This window comes from Primulina huaijiensis, chromosome 4 (genome assembly GCF_012295235.1).
Source record: "Primulina huaijiensis isolate GDHJ02 chromosome 4, ASM1229523v2, whole genome shotgun sequence".
Classification (NCBI taxonomy): domain Eukaryota; kingdom Viridiplantae; phylum Streptophyta; class Magnoliopsida; order Lamiales; family Gesneriaceae; genus Primulina; species Primulina huaijiensis.
The window spans coordinates 5,153,319-5,165,116 of record NC_133309.1 but is presented as its reverse complement, the minus strand read 5'-3'; the positions used below and the strand labels follow the sequence as shown (position 1 = coordinate 5,165,116).

General features: G+C 42.0%; 1 protein-coding gene across 1 annotated transcript; it reads left to right on the top strand.

Moving 5' to 3' along the window:
- Nucleotides 1-2,424: 2,424 nt before the first annotated feature.
- On the top strand, nt 2,425-10,224 carry LOC140975281 (uncharacterized). Its single transcript, XM_073438906.1, has 2 exons — nt 2,425-3,671; nt 10,002-10,224. Exons 1-2 carry the CDS (start codon nt 2,570-2,572, stop codon nt 10,037-10,039), a joined length of 1,140 nt encoding a protein of 379 aa, XP_073295007.1. The 5' UTR covers nt 2,425-2,569; the 3' UTR covers nt 10,040-10,224.
- Nucleotides 10,225-11,798: the final 1,574 nt, after the last annotated feature.

The following is an 11,798-nucleotide window of genomic DNA, read 5'->3' as shown; positions in this document are numbered from 1 at the left end:
TATATTGCACTCATTTTCCCTCACTCTCCTAACCATCACTTCCCCTCCCCCATGACCGAAATTCAGAGGCATTTCATAGTGTAAAAAACCGTGAGCATCCTAGCAAGAATTAGGAGAGAAAATCGAGTAGCAAGCAAGAAAAGAAAACGCTCCACCTCCTCCGCGCCGGATCGTCTCGTTCTTTTCGTTTTTCTTTCAAACGAAACCAGGCATGCATATATTCTTCCTTGACTCTTCAATCAAGTCCTATTATCAATTATTTTTCATTACATGATCATCATTTCCATGTTAAAACCGAAATACATCAAGAGATTTCAGAAAATGCAACATGCAGAATTTTTCGGTTTTTCTCTTGTGCTTCACGGGTTGCTTTGTTTTGTGGGTTTCAGGTATTGGTTCGATTCCAGGCTCCCAAGGCGACTTATAGACATGTAATAGGATGTATTAGGATCACTTTGGTCCATTCATTCGAGCCCCACACCCGCTGGAAACGAGAAATGACAGCAGCTTCTCATTCTTAGCCATTTGTGTTTTCGAAAATTCTGCGTGTGCTGTCAAAGGAAATGAATCTGATCATGGCTGCCCCAAAGCCTATAGCCATGGTTAGATAACTTCCCTAGCATGTCTAAGACGTGACTAAGTCGCCCTTTTGGAGGCTTGGTCCATGGTGCATCGGTTTTTAATTAAAAGTGCAAGAACAGCCCCAGCCCCCCTTCGGCTTCTCATTTTGACAGCATGTGTATTTCGAATTTGGTGGGATGGTGTGGATCTTGGTTGGCCTATGGCCCTTAGCCACGGTTCATACCATGCCCCTAGATGTCTAGATCGTGTCATGGTCAATCAAATGGCCATTGGAACGATTCGTGACAGCAAAACAAAAGCAATGCATCCTACGTGCAGAATTTGTTCTCGGTTGTAACGTTTGGGTCGTTGCTGGAATATTTCGAATTGTGGCTGGTCTAAAGCCCTTAGCCATGGTTCAAATCATTCCTTGGGATGTTGGTAAGAGATTTTGGTCGGTGGTTCAAGCCCCAATGGCCATTAGTCTCGCAAACGACACAAGAAACCAAAGCACAGCTGCTGTATTTCTGGACAGCAACTTGCTGTGACGGTTCAGTGGCTCGTTCGAGTTCTTGGTTGGCTTTTAGCCCATGGCCTTGGACTGGACAGTACCTCATCGAGTTAGGAAGGTCATGTTTTTGGCCGTTCGTGATTCGGATCATTTTTGAGGTCGTACGAGAATTTACGGTGCGATGTGCCAAATTGACTCTCGAAAGAGCGTTTCATGTTTTGGCCTCCATTCACCTAGATTTCGGCCCTCACCATTTTAGGAGCATTATTTGATCATTTTAGACGTATTTTAATCATGACTACATGATGGTTCAGTGTTGGTTCGGGTTGGCTCGGAGTCATGATTTAATACGAAGTCGGTAGGCGTAATTGTCACATTTTTTAAGGTTATTGTATAGTTTGGTCCCATAAATCTATTGCATATTTTTCATGGCATATTTAGGTTGCAGCGAGCCTGGGAGCGATCCAATCCAAGCAGTAAAATGGGTACAGGATATTTAATTCAGTTATTTAATTATATTACGTGCAAAAATACAAATTTTGAGATTTATGCGATATTGCTTGTGGTCACTTTACTATCATGCTTAAGTCCGGTCCCCAGTATCGGCCCGGTCACCAGTTACCGGTCAGTTCAGTTGTTTCACCCAGTACTGTGGCAGTAGTCTGATCAGACGTAAATCCGATCCCCAGTATCGGTCCGGTCACCAGTATCGGTCAGCTCAGTTCAGTTCAGTTCAGGGACCACTTGCGTAGACCATAATCTCACAGAAAATTATTATATGCTATTTCAGTACAGGGCTCCAAGGAGCAAACAGTTTCACTATGATTTTCAGTTCAGCTATGCACGTATTATAATTAATCATGACACGACATTTTACGATATGCCTCATGACATGAAATTTTACTCCCATGCAATTTTACTATATTTACTCGTTATTTACGATATATGCATGTTGAGTCTTTAGACTCACTAGACTTGATTGTTGTAGGTACTGATGATGTCGGGATCGAGGGCGGGGACCAGTGAGCTAGCTCGAGTCGGCAGTAGTGGCACCCGAGGACCTCAGTTTCAGCACTTGCCATTTTGATGCTCAAATATTTTATTAGTTATTGAATACTTTAACTTGTTATTTTGGCAAGTAATAATTTCTTCCGCTGCTGTTTTGAACGTTAAATATTTTATCAGTTTTTGGTATGAATGAGGCACTCCATTTATTTTAAAAGAAAAATTTTAAATTTTCCGCAAATTTTCAAGTAAGGATTTTTAGGCCTCTACATCTGGTATCAGAGCAATGGTTCTGTAAAGGGTTGCACTACTACTGACCGCGTGAAGCTCATGAAGTCACGTCGTCGGTCTGTAAGTTTTACAGTTACGCATTTTATTTAAAGCATGAATTATTTAACAGCATGTTTACATGAAATGTTTTACTTCCATATTTATGTTATTGTTCAGTACTTAAATTTAAATAAATTATGGAATTATGCATGTTAGTTACGTATGGGTTATGTATGGAACAGTATGCCCCCTAGACGCATTCTCGAGCGCACTATAAATGAGGAGCCTCGCCAGGAGGACAGGGAGGAGCAGAGGCAGGAGAGAGACTTACCACCTCCACCACCACCGGACATGAATGCCCAGATGCTAGCTGGGATGACTCGGTTCTTCGCGCAGTTTGCGGAGAACAATGCTGTGGCGACCAGGCCGACAGAGCCTGAGGCAGTATACGAGAGATTCATGAAGATGCGTCCAAAGGAGTTTTCTGGGACGACGGACCCCATGGTTGCCGAGGGCTGGATCAAGTCCCTCGAGGTTATTTTCGAGTTCATGGAGCTTGGAGATGCAGATCGAGTTCGTTGTGCCTCTTATCTGTTCGGAGGAGATGCCCGCTTATGGTGGGAAGGAGCTTCAGTAGCCCTTAACTTGGCTACCCTGTCATGGACACGTTTCACGGAGGTATTCTACTCCAAGTATTTTACGGATGAGGTGCGCACCCGATTGACCACGGAGTTTATGAGCCTTAGACAGGGGGATCTGACGGTTACGGAGTTCATCCGTAAGTTCGAGAGGGGTTGTCACTTTGTGCCCTTGATCGCGAACGATGCTAAAGCCAAGTTGATGCATTTCTTGGTGGGTTTACGGCCGATCTTGCGCCGTGATGTTAGGGTGTCTGACCCTACTACTTACGAGGTCGCCGTCTCCAGAGCTCTGGCCGCAGAGCAGGACCAGCGAGATATAGAGAGGGATCGCTTGGGAAAGCGACCAGTTCAGATACCACACCGCCGTCCTCCTCCTCAGCAGCACCAGCATCAGCATAAGAGGCCGTATCACGGCCCGCCCAGGAACAGAGGAGGACCTCAGCAGGAGCAGCAGCAGCAGCAGCAGCAGGGACGTGTCGTCCCGAGGACCTTTGAGCACCCAGTCTGTCCCAAGTGCTCACGCCGTCATCCGGGAGCATGCATGTTTGGCTCAGGGAAATGTTTTAAGTGTGGCAGCACGGACCACATGCTACGGCAGTGCCCCCGGAAGAATCTGCCTACCCAAGGCAGAGTTTTTGCTCTCCATGCTGCGGAGACGAACCCTGACACCATGCTGATGACAGGTACCTTACAGCTTTAAGTTACATTTGCATTCCAATGTTTTGGGAATCGGGATTAAGATTTTGAACTTAGAATTGCGATAGGATTGCATGCTCTACTCAGTATTATTTTCGGGATTTAGTTAGAAGAACTGTGACCTTTGCATGTCTATAAGCTTAGCTCTTGTGATTATTTGGGTTCAGCTTAGTGTTCCGAACTTTCAGGGAGAATTTTCATAGCTGGCTCAGCTACCAAAGCCCTGATAGATTCAGGGGCTACCCACTCATTTATTTCAGAGGTCCTTGCAAACTTTCTCAAAGTTAAGACCATCGGGCTAGATGTAGCCTATTCGGTGTCATTGCCTTCGGGAGAGGAGATAACCGCCACCAGCGTGATCCGAGACATAGACCTTGAGCTGCATGGAAATATTGTTTATGCGGATCTCATCTTATTGCCGATGCCAGAGTTTGACATCATTCTGGGGATGGACTGGCTATCACGGAACAGAGTTTTGATCGACTTTCAGCGGAGATCCAGTCTAGTCCGACCGCCTGGGATGACTCAGTTCTTATTTGAGCCGGACAGGTACTTTCCTTTACCGCGCATTATTCCATATGTTCAGGCTAGAAAGCTCATGCATAGAGGGTGTCGGGCATTTTTAGCAACTTTTATATCTGTCCCCGAGGCACCCAGTCAGTCAGCCTCAGATGTTCCGATTGTTAGAGACTTCGTAGACGTTTTCCCTGAGGACGTCTCTGGTGTTCCACCTGAGAGAGAGGTGGAGTTTTCCATCGAGCTTATGCCAGGTACGGCTCCGATCTCAAAAGCGCCGTATCGACTAGCCCCGACAGAGATGGCAGAGCTTAAGAAGCAGATTCAGGAACTTCTTGACAAGGAGTTCATTCGCCCTAGTTTCTCACCTTGGGGCGCGCCAGTCTTGTTTGTTAAGAAGAAGGATGGCTCGATGAGACTTTGTATTGACTATCGGGAGTTGAACAGGGTTACAGTGAAGAATAAATACCCACTTCCGAGGATTGAGGATCTGTTTGACCAGTTGCAGGGAGCTTCGATTTTCTCTAAGATAGATCTGCGTTCCGGTTATCACCAGTTGAGAGTGAGAGATGCTGATGTTTCGAAGACAGCTTTCAGGACTCGTTATGGCCACTACGAGTTCCTTGTGATGCCGTTCGGTTTGACGAATGCGCCAGCGATCTTCATGGATCTCATGAATCGCGTATTTCAGCCGTACCTCGATCAGTTCGTGATAGTATTCATAGACGACATCCTCGTCTACTCCAAGAATCGGGAGGATCACAGCAGGCATCTGACTACAGTGTTGCAGACATTGCAGAAGCACAAACTATTCGCAAAGTTCAGTAAATGCGAATTCTGGTTGGAGAAGGTGGCGTTCTTAGGCCACATTGTTTCTAGCAGTGGCATTGAGGTGGACCCAGCGAAAGTTGCAGCAGTCAGAGATTGGGTAGTGCCTCAGAATGCATCCGAGATCCGCAGTTTTCTTGGCCTAGCAGGATATTACCGGAAGTTCATCAAGGGATTCTCCTCGATTGCAGTTCCACTCACAGCACTGACAAAGAAGAATGTGAAATTTGTTTGGAGCGAGGAGTGTCAGAAGAGCTTCGACACTTTGAAGCAAGCTCTTATCTCAGCACCAGTTTTGGCCATGCCGTCAGGGCCCGGTGAGTTTGTTCTGTATACCGATGCTTCGAAGCTCGGTCTTGGCGCCGTATTGATGCAGCATGGGAAGGTGATAGCTTATGCTTCTAGACAGCTGAAAACTCATGAGAAGAACTACCCTACCCATGATTTAGAGTTGGCCGCCGTAGTTTTTGCCTTGAAGATTTGGAGGCACTATCTGTATGGAGAGAAGTGCCAGATCTTTACCGACCACAAGAGCCTCAAGTATTTCTTTACGCAGAAGGAGCTGAACATGCGTCAGAGGCGTTGGTTGGAGCTTGTGAAAGACTACGATTGTGACATTAGCTACCACCCGGGTAAGGCTAATGTAGTTGCAGATGCACTGAGCAGAAAAGTTGCAGTGATGGCTCATTTGGCAGTTTCGAGACCTCTTCAGTTTGAGATGCAGAGGTTTGATCTTGAGACTTATCCTCGAGGTAGAGTTCCCCGTCTATCTACCTTGACCATTCAGTCTTCCCTTCTTGACCGTATTCGCAGTGGTCAGGCAGCAGATGAGCAGTTGGCCAAGTGGAAGCAGAGAGATGAGGCCAAGGGCAGTGTTTTGTATTCAGTCAGCGACGGCATACTGAGATACCGAGACAGGATATGGGTTCCTAGCAGTGATTCTATCCGAGCAGACATCTTATCAGAGGCCCATATGTCGCCGTACTCTATTCATCCAGGGAGTACGAAGATGTACAAAGATCTACAGCTATTGTATTGGTGGCCTGGGATGAAGAAAGACATCAGACGATTTGTATCCGAGTGTCTGACTTGCCAGTTAGTGAAGGCCGAGCATCAGAGACCAGCAGGTTTGCTCAAGCCTCTTCCTATTCCCGAGTGGAAGTGGGAGAACGTTACCATGGATTTTGTGACAGGATTGCCGAAGTCAGCCAGAGGATCGAATGCTATCTGGGTGATTGTAGATCGTCTTACCAAATCAGCGCACTTCTTGCCTATTAAGACGACTTTCACTATGGTTCAGTATGCGGAGTTGTATATCCGAGAGATAGTCCGACTTCACGGCATTCCAGTTTCTATCGTGTCTGACAGAGATCCCCGATTTACTTCCTCGTTTTGGAAGAGTTTGCATTCGACCATGGGTACGAAGTTGCTGTTTAGCACAGCTTTCCATCCGCAGACAGATGGGCAGTCAGAGCGAGTTATTCAGATCTTGGAGGATCTTCTCCGTGCTTGCGTCATTGACTTCTCAGGGAGTTGGGAGTCGAACTTGCCATTGGTAGAGTTCACCTATAACAACAGCTTTCAGTCGTCTATAGGAATGGCTCCGTATGAAGCACTATATGGTCGCAAGTGCAGATCTCCTGTTCATTGGGATGAAGTAGGAGAGAGAGCAGAGTTGGGTCCAGAGATTATACAGCAGACTGTTGATGTAGTAGCCCGGATCCGTGATAGAATGAGGACTGCTCAGAGTCGACAGAAGAGCTATGCAGATCAGAGAAGGAGAGAGTTAGAGTTTGCTGTGGGCGATCATGTTTTCGTGAAGGTGGCACCCATGAAGGGTGTCATGAGATTCGGAAAGAAAGGGAAGCTCAGTCCGAGATTCATTGGACCATTTGAGATCCTCGACAGAGTTGGGACGCTAGCCTATCGTGTGGCTCTTCCGCCGAATCTGGCCGGAGTACACAATGTCTTTCACGTCTCTATGCTGAGGAAGTACATGGCGAATCCTTCGCATGTCTTAAACTTCGAGCCGTTGCAGCTCACTCCGAACCTATCTTATGAGGAGAGGCCAGTGCAGATCCTAGACAGGCAGGAGAAGAAGCTTCGGAACAAGCTGGTTAGGCGAGTCAAAGTCAAGTGGCTCAACCATTCAGAGGAGGAAGCTACGTGGGAGTCAGAGCCAGAGATGAGGAGTCGGTACCCCGAGTTATTCGGTGAGTCTTAATTTCGAGGACGAAATTTCTTTTAAGGGGGGAAGAATTGTAGAACCCGTAACTTAGACTACGTATAAGCCATGCATAATTCTAGTATTTTAAAATGATTTTTATTGCATGAGTATTTAAATTTAATTATTTTACGTAGTAGTTTAAATTTTTATCCTTTCAGTTATTTCAGTAAGGCCGGGCTGGAGTTGGAGTTTAGAGATAAAATTTAAGATTTAGAAAATATTTCCGGAATTTATTTTAGCTAGCAAGTAAGTTAATTTAAATTATTAAGGAGGTTTGAGGATTTATTTAAGCAACTTGAGGTGAGTAGAAAGTAAATTCAATTAAGTTCCATAATTAAGGGGTTAGTTCACTAAATTAATTAAAGGATAGGTAAGGCTTATAAGGGTTATAAATTTAGTAAATAATCAACATTTCCCCTCCATATATTATTGAATTTTCGGTCATTAGTATCTAGACTAGTCATTTCCAACTCATCACCTTTTGACCCATTCTTTGTTGAGTTAGCATACTAATCTTTTTAATTCTTTATCCACCTTAATTAATTAATTATTAACCAATATCCTAACCTAGTCTAGCATGAAGAATCGGTCACCCCATCCATTTCTCTCCCCAACAAATATTTGTTAGCAACCAAAATTCAAATTTCAAAAAAATAAAATGGAGACTTGGTCTTGCTTTTTCCACCTATATTGCACTCATTTTCCCTCACTCTCCTAACCATCACTTCCCCTCCCCCATGACCGAAATTCAGAGGCATTTCATAGTGTAAAAAACCGTGAGCATCCTAGCAAGAATTAGGAGAGAAAATCGAGTAGCAAGCAAGAAAAGAAAACGCTCCACCTCCTCCGCGCCGGATCGTCTCGTTCTTTTCGTTTTTCTTTCAAACGAAACCAGGCATGCATATATTCTTCCTTGACTCTTCAATCAAGTCCTATTATCAATTATTTTTCATTACATGATCATCATTTCCATGTTAAAACCGAAATACATCAAGAGATTTCAGAAAATGCAACATGCAGAATTTTTCGGTTTTTCTCTTGTGCTTCACGGGTTGCTTTGTTTTGTGGGTTTCAGGTATTGGTTCGATTCCAGGCTCCCAAGGCGACTTATAGACATGTAATAGGATGTATTAGGATCACTTTGGTCCATTCATTCGAGCCCCACACCCGCTGGAAACGAGAAATGACAGCAGCTTCTCATTCTTAGCCATTTGTGTTTTCGAAAATTCTGCGTGTGCTGTCAAAGGAAATGAATCTGATCATGGCTGCCCCAAAGCCTATAGCCATGGTTAGATAACTTCCCTAGCATGTCTAAGACGTGACTAAGTCGCCCTTTTGGAGGCTTGGTCCATGGTGCATCGGTTTTTAATTAAAAGTGCAAGAACAGCCCCAGCCCCCCTTCGGCTTCTCATTTTGACAGCATGTGTATTTCGAATTTGGTGGGATGGTGTGGATCTTGGTTGGCCTATGGCCCTTAGCCACGGTTCATACCATGCCCCTAGATGTCTAGATCGTGTCATGGTCAATCAAATGGCCATTGGAACGATTCGTGACAGCAAAACAAAAGCAATGCATCCTACGTGCAGAATTTGTTCTCGGTTGTAACGTTTGGGTCGTTGCTGGAATATTTCGAATTGTGGCTGGTCTAAAGCCCTTAGCCATGGTTCAAATCATTCCTTGGGATGTTGGTAAGAGATTTTGGTCGGTGGTTCAAGCCCCAATGGCCATTAGCCTCGCAATCGACGCAAGAAACCAAAGCACAGCTGCTGTATTTCTGGACAGCAACTTGCTGTGACGGTTCAGTGGCTCGTTCGAGTTCTTGGTTGGCTTTTAGCCCATGGCCTTGGACTGGACAGTACCTCATCGAGTTAGGAAGGTCATGTTTTTGGCCGTTCGTGATTCGGATCATTTTTGAGGTCGTACGAGAATTTACGGTGCGATGTGCCAAATTGACTCTCGAAAGAGCGTTTCATGTTTTGGCCTCCATTCACCTAGATTTCGGCCCTCACCATTTTAGGAGCATTATTTGATCATTTTAGACGTATTTTAATCATGACTACATGATGGTTCAGTGTTGGTTCGGGTTGGCTCGGAGTCATGATTTAATACGAAGTCGGTAGGCGTAATTGTCACATTTTTGAAGGTTATTGTATAGTTTGGTCCCATAAATCTATTGCATATTTTTCATGGCATATTTAGGTTGCAGCGAGCCTGGGAGCGATCCAATCCAAGCAGTAAAATGGGTACAGGATATTTAATTCAGTTATTTAATTATATTACGTGCAAAAATACAAATTTTGAGATTTATGCGATATTGCTTGTGGTCACTTTACTATCATGCTTAAGTCCGGTCCCCAGTATCGGCCCGGTCACCAGTTACCGGTCAGTTCAGTTGTTTCACCCAGTACTGTGGCAGTAGTCTGATCAGACGTAAATCCGATCCCCAGTATCGGTCCGGTCACCAGTATCGGTCAGCTCAGTTCAGTTCAGTTCAGGGACCACTTGCGTAGACCATAATCTCACAGAAAATTATTATATGCTATTTCAGTACAGGGCTCCAAGGAGCAAACAGTTTCACTATGATTTTCAGTTCAGCTATGCACGTATTATAATTAATCATGACACGACATTTTACGATATGCCTCATGACATGAAATTTTACTCCCATGCAATTTTACTATATTTACTCGTTATTTACGATATATGCATGTTGAGTCTTTAGACTCACTAGACTTGATTGTTGTAGGTAATGATGATGTCGGGATCGAGGGCGGGGACCAGTGAGCTAGCTCGAGTCGGCAGTAGTGGCACCCGAGGACCTCAGTTTCAGCACTTGCCATTTTGATGCTCAAATATTTTATTAGTTATTGAATACTTTAACTTGTTATTTTGGCAAGTAATAATTTCTTCCGCTGCTGTTTTGAACGTTAAATATTTTATCAGTTTTTGGTATGAATGAGGCACTCCATTTATTTTAAAAGAAAAATTTTAAATTTTCCGCAAATTTTCAAGTAAGGATTTTTAGGCCTCTACAAAAAGTATTACTTTTTATTGTGAATATCGGTAGGTTGAACCGTCTCACAGATAAAGATTCGTGAGACCGTCTCACAAGAGACCTATTAAAAAAAAGATATTATTTCTGATGATATAGGAACGATTAAAAATGCAGTGTTATGATTTAATAATATGTAGTCTAATCTAATCGGATAAATTTTTAAAGTTTACAAATGGTATATTGAAAATAATAGTAAACGTGATTAATCCGTCCAACCTACACCAATCTATATCTATATACTTATAAATATATGAGTTCATTTGTGAGCTTACTATTATGACCTCTTGTTTTGCATTTTTATATAGTTGATAGGGTTATTTTAGTCATTATCCATGTTAAGGTTAATAGGATTTAATTCATTTTAGTAGTTATCATTCAATTATATTTATGTTGGTAGAAATTGATGTCTTATGCATTTATTTTTTAGTTCATGTGTTTATTATATTCTTTTGACCTTTAGTATTACCTTTGTATTCTTTTTTCACTTGTTTTATTATTCTTCTTCACTTTTTTTAAATTGTTTTCTCCATGCTTTTCTTTTTCTTCTTTGTGACATTCGTTTTTTGTTATTTTCACCTTTTTTCCCACTTTGTCGCATTTCTTTGTCGAAAGAAGTTTTGCATTCTATTATGATGATTGTAATATTTTGTTTTCATTTTGTTTTTCATTTCATTTGTTCACATATATAATTTGTTTAACATTTGATGTTTCCCTAGAGCTAGCAATTGATGATACAAATAAATTGAAGTACTCTTATTGTGCTTGACATTCTTGATCCATTTTTATCTGATGTCTCTTTATTGGTTAGGGCATTTTTTTTATCATTTGAGAAGAAAGGTAGAATATATATTTATATTAACTCAGTTTTTAGTTTTGTCCCTTAGTTTTGTCCCAAAGATGATGTTAAATATGTAGAAATTCTCTCTATTATAGTTGATAATGTTCAAGTCATTCTCATTTTTTACCATCTCTTATTCTGTTATATTACAATCATGTTAATGAAAATCTTTCATGATAGCAAGTGATTCAGGTTTTTTGTAATGAGACTTAATAGTTATAGCAGTTGATTTACTGATTTGGCATATGATCTTTTTTTATCAATCGTTAGTGAATTTTTGGCTAAATTTGAGATTATTTTCAAAATAATTTTACAAATCTTTTCTCCTTAAAATGTATGTTAGAGGAAGCAATCTCTATGTTTTGTTTACCGCCATTGTTCGAAAGCTATAAGATGTAAATTTTTGTTTTATGAAGCATTTTTGCATGTAGAAATTTTTTAATGAAATTTAGATAAAAGTATCCACCGAAAAATATGTATTCTGATATAAAATTAATTATCTAAATATGTAATTCTAAAAACCAAACATTAAAAAGTAAACAAAATCTATAAAGGGTTAAAAGTTAACAAAAGCAATTGAATTAAACTTGATAACAATTTTAGTGGTTTTATTTTAACAATATAATGCTAATTTTAATTAATTAAGAGAA